Consider the following 17,077-nt stretch of genomic DNA (forward strand, 5'->3'; position numbering starts at 1 on the left):
ACTACACACATTAAATACACCATACTACACACATTATATACACCATACTACACACATTATATACACCATACTACACACATTATATACACCATACTACACACATTATATACACCATACTACACACATTAAATACACCATACTACACACATTATATACACCATACTACACACATTAAATACACCATACTACACACATTATATACACTATAATACACACATTAAATACACCATAATACACACATTATATTATGGACGGTGAAGCTAAAATGTTAAATGCGGCTCCATTATAGATTTGAGAGCAAATGTTTTCATATGAGGCAATATCACAGAATGTCACCTTTTATTTGAGGGTATTTTCATAAATATGTTTTACTGTTTAGAAACTAAAGCACTTTATGATCTAGTCCCCCCCCCCCATTTGATCTAGTCCCCCCCATTTGATCTAGTCCCCCCCCATTTGATCTAGTCCCCCCCCATTTGATCTAGTCCCCCCCCATTTGATCTAGTCCCCCCCATTTGATCTAGCCCCCCCCATATGATCTAGTCCCCCCCATTTGATCTATCCCCCCATTTGATCTAGCCCCCCCATATGATCTAGTCCCCCCCATATGATCTAGTCCCCCCCCATATGATCTAGTCCCCCCCCATATGATCTAGTCCCCCCCATTTGATCTAGTCCCCCCCCCATTTGATCTAGCCCCCCCATTTGATCTAGCCCCCCCATATGATCTAGTCCCCCCCCATATGATCTAGTCCCCCCCCCTTATGATCTAGTCCCCCCCCCCATTTGATCTAGCCCCCCCATATGATCTAGTCCCCCCCCATATGATCTAGTCCCCCCCCATATGATCTAGTCCCCCCCCATTTGATCTAGTCCCCCCCCATTTGATCTAGTTCCCCCCCATTTGATCTAGTCCCCCCCATTTGAAGAAGTCATTAAGTTTTTTAATCAGAAGAACCATGTAAAAGAACCATGTCTGGACAGCATGTTTTTTATCCAAGTGTACAGTACATTACTCACCATTCACTTTCTATTGGGCAAAACATCATCCGAAATACAACCAAAACAAGCTGTAAATGCATCCAACGCGCGTGCTAGGAATAAACTGTTGACTACTTTAATACACTATAAGAGAATTTTGTCCAAATACTCACCTTCAAATGGGGGGGGGGACTAGATACGGTATATAAAGTACTTTCATTTCTAAATACCCTCAAATCAAAAGGTGACATTCATATGAATGTCTCATATGAAACATTCGATCTCAAATCCACTCCGTGGTTTAGCACCAGACTCACCTGAAGTATACTACACATTCTAATAGAATATAAAACACAACATATCATTAACATTAGACTTCATACATGGTGGGGATCCTTGTTAGTAAAACCCATAGAAAATAAAAAAAACGGACAGACAGCATTCCAAAGGACCATCTTCATGGATTACCCTGGTCCTAGATCTGTTCTTCTCTCCACAACAACCATCAGGAGTTGTCATGGATTACCCTGGTCCTAGATCTGTTCTTCTCTCCACAACAACCATCAGGAGTTGTCATGGATTACCCTGGTCCCAGATCTGTTCTTCTCTCCACAACAACCATCAGGAGTTGTCATGGATTACCCTGGTCCCAGATCTGTTCTTCTCTCCACAATAACCATTAGGAGTTGTCATGGATTACCCTGGTCCTAGATCTGTTCTTCTCTCCACAACAACCATCAGGAGTTGTCATGGATTACCCTGGTCCCAGATCTGTTCTTCTCTCCACAACAACCATCAGGAGTTGTCATGGATTACCCTGGTCCCAGATCTGTTCTTCTCTCCACAATAACCATTAGGAGTTGTCATGGATTACCCTGGTCCCAGATCTGTTCTTCTCTCCACAACAACCATTAGGAGTTGTCATGGATTACCCTGGTCCCAGATCTGTTCTTCTCTCCACAACAACCATCAGGAGTTGTCATGGATTACCCTGGTCCCAGATCTGTTCTTCTCTCCACAACAACCATCAGGAGTTGTCATGGATTACCCTGGTCCCAGATCTGTTCTTCTCTCCACAACAACCATTAGAAGTTGTCATGGATTACCCTGGTCCCAGATCTGTTCATCTCTCCACCATAACCATTAGGAGTTGTCATGGATTACCCTGGTCCCAGATCTGTTCATCTCTCCACCATAACCATTAGGAGTTGTCATGGATTACCCTGGTCCCAGATCTGTTCTTCTCTCCACAATAACCATTAGGAGTTGTCATGGATTACCCTGGTCCCAGATCTGTTCTTCTCTCCACAATAACCATTAGGAGTTGTCATGGATTACCCTGGTCCCAGATCTGTTCTTCTCTCCACAACAACCATTAGGAGTTGTCATGGATTACCCTGGTCCCAGATCTGTTCATCTCTCCACCATAACCATTAGGAGTTGTCATGGATTACCCTGGTCCCAGATCTGTTCTTCTCTCCACAACAACCATCAGGAGTTGGCATCCCAGAAACCCTAGACCCGCTCCAATTCACATACGGCCCCAACAGATCCACAGATGATGCAATCTCTTTTGCACTCCACACTGCCCTTTCCCACCTGGACAAAAGGAGCACCTACATGAGAATGCTATTCATTGACTACCGCTCAGCGTTCAACACCATAGTGCCCTCAAAACTCATCACTAAGCTAAGGACCCTGGGACTAAACACCTTCCTCTGCAACTGGATCCTGGACTTCCTGACGGACCGCCCCCAGGTGGTAAGGGTAGGTAACAACACATCCGCCACGCTGATCGTCAACACGGGGGCCCCTCAGGGGTGCGTGCTCAGTCCCCTCCTGTACACGACCAGGCAAGACTCCAACACCATCATTAAGTTTGCCGATGACACAACAGTGGTAGGCCTGATCCCCGACAATGATGAGACAGACTATTTACATTGCCCCTTCCTCTTCTACACTGCTTCTACTCTCTGTTATTATCTACGCATAGTCACTTTAATAACTATAGCCTCCACATTGACTCTGCACCGTAACACCCCGTATATAGCCTCCACATTGACTCTGTACCGGTACCCCCTGTATATAGCCTCCACATTGACTCTGTACCGGTACCCCCTGTATATAGCCTCCACATTGACTCTGCACCGTAACACCCCGTATATAGCCTCCACATTGACTCTGTACCGGTACCCCCTGTATATAGCCTCCACATTGACTCTATACCGGTACCCCCTGTATAAAGCCTCCACATTGACTCTGTACCAGTACCCCCTGTATATAGCCTCCACATTGACTCTATACCGGTACCCCCTGTATAAAGCCTCCACATTGACTCTGTACCGGTACCCCCTGTATATAGCCTCCACATTGACTCTGTACCGGTACCCCCTGTATATAGCCTCCACATTGACTCTGTACCGTAACACCCTGTATATAGCCTCCACATTGACTCTGTACCGTAATACCCTGTATATAGACTCCACATTGACTCTGTGCCGTAATACCCTGTATATAGCCTCCACATTGACTCTGTACCGTAATACCCTGTATATAGACTCCACATTGACTCTGTACCGTAATACCCTGTATATAGACTCCACATTGACTCTGTTCCGTAATACCCTGTATATAGACTCCACATTGACTCTGTACCGTAACACCCTGTATATAGACTCCACATTGACTCTGTACCGGTACCCCCTGTATATAGCCTCCACATTGACTCTGTACCGTAACACCCTGTATATAGACTCCACATTGACTCTGTACCGTAACACCCTGTATTTCGCCCCGCTATTGTTATTTACTGCTGCTCTTTAATGATTTGTTATTCTCTTATCTCTTACTTATTTTTAGTTATGGTATTTTCTTAAAACTGCATTGTTGGTTAAGGGCTTGTAATTAACCATTTCACTGTAAGGTCTACTACACCTGTTGTTTTCAGCAACAAATGTAATTTGATTTGTCACTCCACATTAACCATAGGAGTGGACATTGTCACTCCACATTAACCATAGGAGTTGACAAGCCAGGCCCTGCACGTTACATGTGTATTTATTTCCCAATAAATGATTGATTGAAATAATAGTTTGGAGTTTCCTCCTCAAAGCACCTTTAACTGACCTTTAACCCCGGGTGTCTGTGCTTCAGTCCAGCCCACACGCTGTCCTCCAGAGGGGGGATGTATTTGGCAAAGCGCTCGCAGTACAACTCCATGGCCAGGAGGGGGCAGCGTTGAGGCAACAGCAGCTCATCCACCACCTTCTGGGACAGGCTGGAGAAGAAGAATGTAGCTACAATTATTAACTTAGAATCAAGTTGGTCTCTTTTTCATTTCTGATGTGATCAACTGTTGACTTCAAGCATCCTTCATTAATTTACACATGAGGATAAGTCTGAATGACCAAAAGTAGTGCACTACATAGGGAATAGGGCTCTGGTCTAAAGTAGTGCACTATATAGGGAATAGGACTCTGGTCTAAAGTAGTGTACTATATAGGGAATAGGGCTCTGGTCTAAAGTAGTATACTATATAGGGAATAGGGCTCTGGTCTAAAGTAGTGCACTACATAGGGAATAGGGCTCTGGTCTAAAGTAGGGCACTATATAGGGAATAGGGCTCTGGTCTAAAGTAGTGTACTATATAGGGAATAGGGCTCTGGTCTAAAGTAGTGCACTAGATAGAGAATAGGGAGCCATTTGGAACACAGCCAGGAGTTGAGCACCGTGGTTCTCTCCATACCTGGTATAGAACAGCCCTAGTGTGTTGAGAAGTGGACACAGTCCCAGTACCTCCACCACAGCCTCTGGCTCCACTTTACACACCAGTGTCTGATTGTTGACCAATAGACTCCTCAGGTTGGGGCTCTGCCGGGCCAAGACCCTCACCAGGGATTGGCTGAGGGTGAAGGGCACGCCCCTCAGGTCCAAGTGGGAGAGGAAGGCTCCTCCCACGTGTTCCGGAGATGCAGTGAGAGCGGCCTCCAGCCCTTCCTCCAGGTCGTGACCTATAGTCACATTTACATTAGTGTCATTTAGCATAGTGGTTCTAAACTCAAGTCCTCAAGTACTCCCAAACAGTACTCGTTGTTGTTGTAGTCCCAGACTTACTGTAGCCGATTTGAAATGGTTAGCTAGTTAACGGTGCGCTAGTAGAGTTCAATCAGCGACGTCATTCGCTCTGAGACCTTGAAGTGGTTGATTTTCGTCTAGCGGTCTTAACCACTGCCTCGCTGCAGCGTGGCGTCCAATATAGTTAGTCTGCATCTTATAAAATGTTTGTGTTCAGTTGCAGGTTCTTCTACCAACACCGGAGAACACTCAAAGATAATAAATCCATGTTTTTTATCGTGTGAGATATGTAGACATCTATATCTGCATGTGTGTAGACATCTATTTCTGCATGTGTGTAGACATCTATATCTGCATGTGTGTAGACATCTATATCTGCATGTGTGTAGACATCTATTTCTGCATGTGTGTAGACATCTATTTCTGCATGTGTGTAGACATCTATATCTGCATGTGTGTAGACATCTATTTCTGCATGTGTGTAGACATCTATTTCTGCATGTGTGTAGACATCTATTTCTGCATGTGTGTAGACATCTATTTCTGCATGTGTGTAGACATCTATTTCTGCATGTGTGTAGACATCTATTTCTGCATGTGTGTAGACATCTATTTCTGCATGTGTGTAGACATCTATTTCTGCATGTGTGTAGACATCTATTTCTGCATGTGTGTAGACATCTATTTCTGCATGTGTGTAGACATCTATTTCTGCATGTGTGTAGACATCTATTTCTGCATGTGTGTAGACATCTATTTCTGCATGTGTGTAGACATCTATTTCTGCATGTGTGTAGACATCTATTTCTGCATGTGTGTAGACATCTATTTCTGCATGTGTCCGCATCACATAGAAAACGACAAATTCCTGCAAAGATGCTGGGAAATGCAAGATGTGCGACAGCTAAGATGGCGACGAACCTCCTTGTGTGGTACACATTTTGGATTTACTTTCTTTCCGAGTTCTCTGTGATGTTTGTAGAACCACCTACAACTGGACACGGACATTTTATAAGATAACTCTTTTCCAGAATCGAGAATGAAGAGAGTACTGCCAGTGCCAGGTTAGTTGAAGAATCAATGACTGCATTTGGTCAAACCCGAAACGTCCAATAATGGATACCAGAAATCTTTGGTGATATCATATTATCTGGTGTACAAACTGAAGCTTCCCTCATGAAGAACGACTACTACTACTGAATTTGTGCAGTAGTGACTATGTAGAGATTTGTAGTGAATGTTTAGTTTATATACTACTCTTGTAGAGTTTTGTGGTGTTCAGTCGGAAAACAGTAGTGTTTCCAGCAGTAATCAGGTAGAGTTTTTTTTTACTACTTGTTGTTAGTAGTAAATATGTAGTCATATGTAACACTACAGCCAGACTACACCAGCTTTTTGTGACCGCAGAAGACAAAACAGGAAGTAGTTGGTTGTTGTTAGCTAGCTAGTGTTTCTGACAATCATCTGCCACTCTTCATCACATCCTGTCTTTTATAGCCCTTTATGCTGGAACCATCTGGAAGTTTAACTTGATTGTACGATTTTAGGAATACTTTCATGCTGTTGTTTAGCCGTTTATATAACTTTTTACCACATCAAAAAGATTGCTAGCCAAAATGGTCTTGTGTTTTGCCTAGATCTTTGCTATCTCCATTGAAATGTAGCTATGTCACCGTGTCATCATGCTAGCTAATAAGTATGCATGTTTGTATGCAAATGTACAGTATGTTCATATTGGTATACCCATTCTACCTAAATCTTTTGACCTGTTGCCAAGGTGACATTGTAACTGACGAAATGCTAATATTTCTCTGGGTTTTTTATATATATATTAGATAGATGTGTGCCAGACGCCGAACCCTCATCTCTGATTCTTCCCTGGACACGCAATATCAAGTGCGACTATAGGCTATTTAGTGTCGTCTCAAACAAATTATCCAAAGCCTATAGGCTACGAAGTGCATGCTGGGAAAAAGCACAGAGAAAAGTTATATTTCTAAGATAGCTGCCCGGGATGGTGTGAATAACACTAGGCTGCATTACACACGGCAATGGATATTCCAGCCCTGAGCACCGCCTGCTATGGTGGGCTGTGTAGGACTACGGTGGCCTATTTGTTCCTATTTAAGAAATAAGAGGTGTTTGACAGACTAAATTAGGCTATAGGAAGCTATACATAGATGTGTCGGTCCATTCCTCCATCCACTCTTTAAATAGCCTACCTCCGTGTCAATGAAGGGCTGTTAAGTTAAAACCAGGCCATAGGCCTTTTATTAACGAAAAATGGCAAAATGGCACAAGCCTAGATTGAAGAAAATAAAACCGATCTGATTATATAAAGTGATCTATAACAGCGCTTTGGTCTGCGATGCTTTATGGGGCGGCAGGGTAGCCTAGTGGTTAGAGCGTTGGACTAGTAACCGAAAGGTTGCAAGTTCGAATCCCCGAGCTGACAAGGTACAAATCTGTCGTTCTGCCCCTGAACAGGCAGTTAACCCACTGTTCCTAGGCCGTCATTGAAAATAAGAATTTGTTCTTAACTGACTTGCCTAGTAAAATAAAAAAAAATAAAAATGCTGGAAACGAGCTGTAAAAGACCCGGGAAGGACGTGACTCCAATGCATTATGGGAATATCTATGTTTAGTTTCTATGACATTCATTAACTGATCTACATACAACCTTCTATAGCCGAGACAAAAAAGTGGACTTTGCTTGGGAAGTAATCTAATCCTGTCACTATTACTTAGAAGTTGTTCCCTTTCTCTATAATAGCTGTTTAAATCCCAGGCAGCTTTTGGGGAAACACTTGTGACCTTCTCTCGTTGGGTTGAACCACAGAAGAAGAGTAGTAGCCAGCAGTTATATCTGAACATGTTCTGCATCAGTAGGTCTACTCCGTCTGGGGTGGAAAGGCAGGCCTACTCCGTCTGGGGTGGAAAGGTAGGCCTACTCCGTCTGGGGTGGAAAGGTAGGCCTACTCCGTCTGGGGTGGAAAGGTAGGCCTACTCCGTCTACGGTGGAAAGGCAGGACTACTCTGTCTACGGTGGAAAGGCAGGACTACTCTGTCTACGGTGGAAAGGCAGGCCTACTCTGTCTACGGTGGAAAGGTAGGCCTACTCTGTCTACGGTGGAAAGGTAGGCCTACTCTGTCTACGGTGGAAAGGTAGGCCTACTCTGTCTACGGTGGAAAGGTAGGCCTACTCTGTCTGGGGTGGAAAGGTAGGCCTACTCCGTCTGGGGTGGAAAGGTAGGCCTACTCTGTCTACGGTGGAAAGGCAGGCCTACTCTGTCTACGGTGGAAAGGTAGGCCTACTCTGTCTGGGGTGGAAAGGTAGGCCTACTCTGTCTACGGTGGAAAGGTAGGCCTACTCTGTCTGGGGTGGAAAGGCAGGCCTACTCTGTCTGGGGTTGAAAGGTAGGCCTACTCTGTCTACGGTGGAAAGGTAGGCCTACTCTGTCTACGGTGGAAAGGTAGGCCTACTCTGTCTGGGGTGGAAAGGTAGGCCTACTCTGTCTACGGTGGAAAGGTAGGCCTACTCTGTCTGGGGTGGAAAGGCAGGCCTACTCTGTCTGGGGTGGAAAGGCAGGCCTACTCTACTCTGTCTACTCTGTTGACTAGTAACTGAAAGGTTGCAAGTTCAAATCCCCGAGCTAACAAGGTACAAATCTGGCGTTCTGCCCCTGAACAGGCAGTTAACCCACTGTTCCTAGGCCATCATTGAAAATAAGAATGTGTTCTTGACTGACTTGCCTGGTTAAATAAAGGTATAAAAAAACTTTTTTTATTTTTTTATCTCTCAGGCTCTGGTCTGTCCAGGAAGTTAAAGGTTAAACGGTAGACATGTTTTCTGCTATCCACTTTGTGTTTTAATTATTATTTTGGGGTTTAGCTTCAGGGAGGGTTTAGGGTTTAGCTTCAGGGAGGGTTTAGGGTTTAGCTTCAGGGAGGGTTTAGCTTCAGGGAGGGTTTAGGGTTTAGCTTCAGGGAGGGTTTAGCTTCAGGGAGGGTTTAGGTGAAATATATTTTTCTGAAGACAGGGCCAATCTATTTCCATTTCAGAGAGGTCCGATTTTCTCCATGTAAGTCGTTCTCTAAATAACATTCACTCATTAACGGCTTCTAATTGGTCGTCTCTAACGGCATCTAATTGGTCGTCTCTTGTGCTTATCTTTATTTTCTAAAAGAAGGTTACAACAAACAGAGAATCTGAAGATAGTTAAATTAAAAATGAATGAAGACAAGGCCTCAAAGGGATTAACAAACAAAAGTATAATTAAGTTAATAAAAAATTAAAATTAAATTATGTTTGTATAAGCGTCTTATTTATTGTTTGATGCTATTAACCACAGTTAGAAAGTAGAGGAAATAACAATCGCACTAGTCTAATAGGGCACAGCACTGAAACAAGATGGCAACAGTGGTTTTGAATAGGCACACAGCAGTACTGTGTGGGCATTGTGTGGGCATTGTGTAGGCACTGTGTGGGCATTGTGTAGGCACTGTGTGGGCATTGTGTATGCACTGTGTGGGCATTGTGTATGCACTGTGTGGGCATTGTGTATGCACTGTGTGGGCATTGTGTATGCACTGTGTGGGCATTGTGTATGCACTGTGTGGGCATTGTGTATGCACTGTGTGGGCATTGTGTAGGCACTGTGTGGGCATTGTGTGGGCATTGTGTAGGCACTGTGTGGGCATTGTGTAGGCACTGTGTGGGCATTGTGTAGGCACTGTGTGGGCATTGTGTAGGCACTGTGTGGGCATTGTGTAGGCACTGTGTGGGCATTGTGTAGGCACTGTGTGGGCATTGTGTAGGCACTGTGTGGGCATTGTGTAGGCACTGTGTGGGCATTGTGTACTCTGTACCCCCCTGTATATAGTCTCCACATTGACTCTGTACCGGTATCCCCTGTATATAGCCTCCACATTGATTCTATACCGGTACCCCCTGTATATAGCCTCCTGTACCGTAACACCCTGTATATAGCCTCCACATTGACTCTGCACCGTAACACCCTGTATATAGCCTCCACATTGACTCTGCACCGTAACACCCCGTATATAGCCTCCACATTGACTCTGTACCGGTACCCCCTGTATATAGCCTCCACATTGACTCTGTACCGGTACCCCCTGTATATAGCCTCCACATTGACTCTATACCGGTACCCCCTGTATAAAGCCTCCACATTGACTCTGTACCGGTACCCCCTGTATATAGCCTCCACATTGACTCTATACCGGTACCCCCTGTATATAGCCTCCACATTGACTCTGTACCGGTACCCCCTGTATATAGCCTCCACATTGACTCTGTACCGGTACCCCCTGTATATAGCCTCCACATTGACTCTGTATCGTAACACCTTGTATATAGCCTCCACATTGACTCTGTACCGGTACCCCCTGTATATAGCCTCCACATTGACTCTGCACCGTAACACCCTGTATATAGCCTCCACATTGACTCTGCACCGTAACACCCCGTATATAGCCTCCACATTGACTCTGTACCGGTACCCCCTGTATATAGCCTCCACATTGACTCTGTACCGGTACCCCCTGTATATAGCCTCCACATTGACTCTGTACCGTAACACCCTGTATATAGCCTCCACATTGACTCTGTACCAGTACCCCCTGTATATAGCCTCCACATTGACTCTGTACCGTAACACCCTGTATATAGCCTCCACATTGACTCTGTACCGTAACACCCTGTATATAGACTCCACATTGACTCTGTACCGTAACACCCTGTATATAGACTCCACATTGACTCTGTACCGTAACACCCTGTATATAGCCTCCACATTGACTCTGTACCGTAACACCCTGTATATAGCCTCCACATTGACTCTGTACCGGTACCCCATGTATATAGCCTCCACATTGACTCTGTACCAGTACCCCCTGTATTTCGCCCCGCTATTGTTATTTACTGCTGCTCTTTAATGATTTGTTATTCTCTTATCTCTTACTTATTTTTAGTTATGGTATTTTCTTAAAACTGCATTGTTGGTTAAGGGCTTGTAATTAACCATTTCACTGTAAGGTCTACTACACCTGTTGTTTTCAGCAACAAATCAAATTTGATTTGTCACTCCACATTAACCATAGGAGTTGACAAGCCAGGCCCTGCACGTTACATGTGTATTTATTTCCCAATAAATGATTGATTGAAATAATAGTTTGGAGTTTCCTCCTCAAAGCACCTTTAACTGACCTTTAACCCCGGGTGTCTGTGCTTCAGTCCAGCCCACACGCTGTCCTCCAGAGGGGGGATGTATTTGGCAAAGCGCTCGCAGTACAACTCCATGGCCAGGAGGGGGCAGCGTTGAGGCAACAGCAGCTCATCCACCACCTTCTGGGACAGGCTGGAGAAGAAGAATGTAGCTACAATTATTAACTTAGAATCAAGTTGGTCTCTTTTTCATTTCTGATGTGATCAACTGTTGACTTCAAGCATCCTTCATTAATTTACACATGAGGATAAGTCTGAATGACCAAAAGTAGTGCACTACATAGGGAATAGGGCTCTGGTCTAAAGTAGTGCACTATATAGGGAATAGGGCTCTGGTCTAAAGTAGTGTACTATATAGGGAATAGGGCTCTGGTCTAAAGTAGTATACTATATAGGGAATAGGGCTCTGGTCTAAAGTAGTGCACTACATAGGGAATAGGGCTCTGGTCTATAGTAGGGCACTATATAGGGAATAGGGCTCTGGTCTAAAGTAGTGCACTATATAGGGAATAGGGCTCTGGTCTAAAGTAGTGCACTAGATAGAGAATAGGGAGCCATTTGGAACACAGCCAGGAGTTGAGCACCGTGGTTCTCTCCATACCTGGTATAGAACAGCCCTAGTGTGTTGAGAAGTGGACACAGTCCCAGTACCTCCACCACAGCCTCTGGCTCCACTTTACACACCAGTGTCTGATTGTTGACCAATAGACTCCTCAGGTTGGGGCTCTGCCGGGCCAAGACCCTCACCAGGGATTGGCTAAGGGTGAAGGGCACGCCCCTCAGGTCCAAGTGGGAGAGGAAGGCTCCTCCCACGTGTTCCGGAGATGCAGTGAGAGCGGCCTCCAGCCCTTCCTCCAGGTCGTGACCTATAGTCACATTTACATTAGTGTCAATTAGCATAGTGGTTCTAAACTCAAGTCCTCCCAAACAGTACTCGTTGTTGTTGTAGTCCCAGACTTACTGTAGCCGATTTGAAATGTTAACGGTTAACGGTGCGCTAGTAGAGTTCAATCAGCGACGTCATTCGCTCTGAGACCTTGAAGTGGTTGATTTTCGTCTAGCGGTCTTAACCACTGCCTCGCTGCAGCGTGGCGTCCAATATAGTTAGTCTGCATCTTATAAAATGTTTGTGTTCAGTTGCAGGTTCTTCTACCAACACCGGAGAACACTCAAAGATAATAAATCCATGTTTTTTATCGTGTGAGATATGTAGACATCTATATCTGCATGTGTGTAGACATCTATTTCTGCATGTGTGTAGACATCTATATCTGCATGTGTGTAGACATCTATATCTGCATGTGTATAGACATCTATTTCTGCATGTGTGTAGACATCTATTTCTGCATGTGTGTAGACATCTATATCTGCATGTGTGTAGACATCTATATCTGCATGTGTGTAGACATCTATTTCTGCATGTGTGTAGACATCTATATCTGCATGTGTGTAGACATCTATTTCTGCATGTGTGTAGACATCTATTTCTGCATGTGTGTAGACATCTATTTCTGCATGTGTGTAGACATCTATTTCTGCATGTGTGTAGACATCTATTTCTGCATGTGTGTAGACATCTATTTCTGCATGTGTGTAGACATCTATTTCTGCATGTGTGTAGACATCTATTTCTGCATGTGTGTAGACATCTATTTCTGCATGTGTGTAGACATCTATTTCTGCATGTGTGTAGACATCTATTTCTGCATGTGTCCGCATCACATAGAAAACGACTATTTCCTGCAAAGATGCTGGGAAATGCAAGATGTGCGACAGCTAAGATGGCGACGAACCTCCTTGTGTGGTACACATTTTGGATTTACTTTCTTTCCGAGTTCTCTGTGATGTTTGTAGAACCACCTACAACTGGACACGGACATTTTATAAGATAACTCTTTTCCAGAATCGAGAATGAAGAGAGTACTGCCAGTGCCAGGTTAGTTGAAGAATCAATGACTGCATTTGGTCAAACCCGAAACGTCCAATAATGGATACCAGAAATCTTTGGTGATATCATATTATCTGGTGTACAAACTGAAGCTTCCCTCATGAAGAACGACTACTACTACTGAATTTGTGCAGTAGTGACTATGTAGAGATTTGTAGTGAATGTTTAGTTTATATACTACTCTTGTAGAGTTTTGTGGTGTTCAGTCGGAAAACAGTAGTGTTTCCAGCAGTAATCAGGTAGAGTTTTTTTTTACTACTTGTTGTTAGTAGTAAATATGTAGTCATATGTAACACTACAGCCAGACTACACCAGCTTTTTGTGACCGCAGAAGACAAAACAGGAAGTAGTTGGTTGTTGTTAGCTAGCTAGTGTTTCTGACAATCATCTGCCACTCTTCATCACATCCTGTCTTTTATAGCCCTTTATGCTGGAACCATCTGGAAGTTTAACTTGATTGTACGATTTTAGGAATACTTTCATGCTGTTGTTTAGCCGTTTATATAACTTTTTACCACATCAAAAAGATTGCTAGCCAAAATGGTCTTGTGTTTTGCCTAGATCTTTGCTATCTCCATTGAAATGTAGCTATGTCACCGTGTCATCATGCTAGCTAATAAGTATGCATGTTTGTATGCAAATGTACAGTATGTTCATATTGGTATACCCATTCTACCTAAATCTTTTGACCTGTTGCCAAGGTGACATTGTAACTGACGAAATGCTAATATTTCTCTGGGTTTTTTATATATATATTAGATAGATGTGTGCCAGACGCCGAACCCTCATCTCTGATTCTTCCCTGGACACGCAATATCAAGTGCGACTATAGGCTATTTAGTGTCGTCTCAAACAAATTATCCAAAGCCTATAGGCTACGAAGTGCATGCTGGGAAAAAGCACAGAGAAAAGTTATATTTCTAAGATAGCTGCCCGGGATGGTGTGAATAACACTAGGCTGCATTACACACGGCAATGGATATTCCAGCCCTGAGCACCGCCTGCTATGGTGGGCTGTGTAGGACTACGGTGGCCTATTTGTTCCTATTTAAGAAATAAGAGGTGTTTGACAGACTAAATTAGGCTATAGGAAGCTATACATAGATGTGTCGGTCCATTCCTCCATCCACTCTTTAAATAGCCTACCTCCGTGTCAATGAAGGGCTGTTAAGTTAAAACCAGGCCATAGGCCTTTTATTAACGAAAAATGGCAAAATGGCACAAGCCTAGATTGAAGAAAATAAAACCGATCTGATTATATAAAGTGATCTATAACAGCGCTTTGGTCTGCGATGCTTTATGGGGCGGCAGGGTAGCCTAGTGGTTAGAGCGTTGGACTAGTAACCGAAAGGTTGCAAGTTCGAATCCCCGAGCTGACAAGGTACAAATCTGTCGTTCTGCCCCTGAACAGGCAGTTAACCCACTGTTCCTAGGCCGTCATTGAAAATAAGAATTTGTTCTTAACTGACTTGCCTAGTAAAATAAAAAAATAAAAAAATGCTGGAAACGAGCTGTAAAAGACCCGGGAAGGACGTGACTCCAATGCATTATGGGAATATCTATGTTTAGTTTCTATGACATTCATTAACTGATCTACATACAACCTTCTATAGCCGAGACAAAAAAGTGGACTTTGCTTGGGAAGTAATCTAATCCTGTCACTATTACTTAGAAGTTGTTCCCTTTCTCTATAATAGCTGTTTAAATCCCAGGCAGCTTTTGGGGAAACACTTGTGACCTTCTCTCGTTGGGTTGAACCACAGAAGAAGAGTAGTAGCCAGCAGTTATATCTGAACATGTTCTGCATCAGTAGGTCTACTCCGTCTGGGGTGGAAAGGCAGGCCTACTCCGTCTGGGGTGGAAAGGTAGGTCTACTCCGTCTGGGGTGGAAAGGTAGGCCTACTCCGTCTGGGGTGGAAAGGTAGGCCTACTCCGTCTACGGTGGAAAGGCAGGACTACTCTGTCTACGGTGGAAAGGCAGGACTACTCTGTCTACGGTGGAAAGGCAGGACTACTCTGTCTACGGTGGAAAGGCAGGCCTACTCTGTCTACGGTGGAAAGGCAGGCCTACTCTGTCTACGGTGGAAAGGTAGGCCTACTCTGTCTACGGTGGAAAGGTAGGCCTACTCTGTCTACGGTGGAAAGGTAGGCCTACTCTGTCTACGGTGGAAAGGTAGGCCTACTCTGTCTACGGTGGAAAGGTAGGCCTACTCTGTCTGGGGTGGAAAGGTAGGCCTACTCCGTCTGGGGTGGAAAGGTAGGCCTACTCTGTCTACGGTGGAAAGGCAGGCCTACTCTGTCTATGGTGGAAAGGTAGGCCTACTCTGTCTGGGGTGGAAAGGTAGGCCTACTCTGTCTACGGTGGAAAGGTAGGCCTACTCTGTCTGGGGTGGAAAGGCAGGCCTACTCTGTCTGGGGTTGAAAGGTAGGCCTACTCTGTCTACGGTGGAAAGGTAGGCCTACTCTGTCTACGGTGGAAAGGTAGGCCTACTCTGTCTGGGGTGGAAAGGTAGGCCTACTCTGTCTACGGTGGAAAGGTAGGCCTACTCTGTCTGGGGTGGAAAGGCAGGCCTACTCTGTCTGGGGTGGAAAGGCAGGCCTACTCTACTCTGTCTACTCTGTTGACTAGTAACTGAAAGGTTGCAAGTTCAAATCCCCGAGCTAACAAGGTACAAATCTGGCGTTCTGCCCCTGAACAGGCAGTTAACCCACTGTTCCTAGGCCATCATTGAAAATAAGAATGTGTTCTTGACTGACTTGCCTGGTTAAATAAAGGTATAAAAAAACTTTTTTAATTTTTTTATCTCTCAGGCTCTGGTCTGTCCAGGAAGTTAAAGGTTAAACGGTAGACATGTTTTCTGCTATCCACTTTGTGTTTTAATTATTATTTTGGGGTTTAGCTTCAGGGAGGGTTTAGGGTTTAGCTTCAGGGAGGGTTTAGGGTTTAGCTTCAGGGAGGGTTTAGCTTCAGGGAGGGTTTAGGGTTTAGCTTCAGGGAGGGTTTAGCTTCAGGGAGGGTTTAGGTGAAATATATTTTTCTGAAGACAGGGCCAATCTATTTCCATTTCAGAGAGGTCCGATTTTCTCCATGTAAGTCGTTCTCTAAATAACATTCACTCATTAACGGCTTCTAATTGGTCGTCTCTAACGGCATCTAATTGGTCGTCTCTTGTGCTTATCTTTATTTTCTAAAAGAAGGTTACAACAAACAGAGAATCTGAAGATAGTTAAATTAAAAATGAATGAAGACAAGGCCTCAAAGGGATTAACAAACAAAAGTATAATTAAGTTAATAAAAAATTAAAATTAAATTATGTTTGTATAAGCGTCTTATTTATTGTTTGATGCTATTAACCACAGTTAGAAAGTAGAGGAAATAACAATCGCACTAGTCTAATAGGGCACAGCACTGAAACAAGATGGCAACAGTGGTTTTGAATAGGCACACAGCAGTACTGTGTGGGCATTGTGTGGGCATTGTGTAGGCACTGTGTGGGCATTGTGTAGGCACTGTGTGGGCATTGTGTATGCACTGTGTGGGCATTGTGTATGCACTGTGTGGGCATTGTGTATGCACTGTGTGGGCATTGTGTATGCACTGTGTGGGCATTGTGTATGCACTGTGTGGGCATTGTGTATGCACTGTGTGGGCATTGTGTAGGCACTGTGTGGGCATTGTGTGGGCATTGTGTAGGCACTGTGTGGGCATTGTGTAGGCACTGTGTGGGCATTGTGTAGGCACTGTGTGGGCATTGTGTAGGCACTGTGTGGGCATTGTGTAGGCACTGTGTGGGCATTGTGTAGGCACTGTGTGGGCATTGTGTAGG

General features: G+C 44.3%; 1 protein-coding gene across 1 annotated transcript in view; it reads right to left on the reverse strand.

Annotated features, from left to right (window-relative positions):
* The window catches only part of fbxl8 (F-box and leucine-rich repeat protein 8), a 30,631-nt gene that overhangs the window by 10,434 nt on the left and 3,120 nt on the right, over nucleotides 1-17,077 (reverse strand). The window contains exons 3-6 of the mRNA XM_031829482.1: nucleotides 11,904-12,168; nucleotides 11,278-11,435; nucleotides 4,727-4,991; nucleotides 4,108-4,258 (exon numbers count right to left, since the gene is read on the reverse strand). Of these exons, the coding sequence (XP_031685342.1) occupies nucleotides 4,108-4,258; nucleotides 4,727-4,991; nucleotides 11,278-11,435; nucleotides 11,904-12,168 (839 nt within the window). The remainder of the gene's footprint in view (nucleotides 1-4,107; nucleotides 4,259-4,726; nucleotides 4,992-11,277; nucleotides 11,436-11,903; nucleotides 12,169-17,077) is intronic.

Source organism: Oncorhynchus kisutch, linkage group LG8, assembly GCF_002021735.2.
Source record: "Oncorhynchus kisutch isolate 150728-3 linkage group LG8, Okis_V2, whole genome shotgun sequence".
Classification (NCBI taxonomy): domain Eukaryota; kingdom Metazoa; phylum Chordata; class Actinopteri; order Salmoniformes; family Salmonidae; genus Oncorhynchus; species Oncorhynchus kisutch.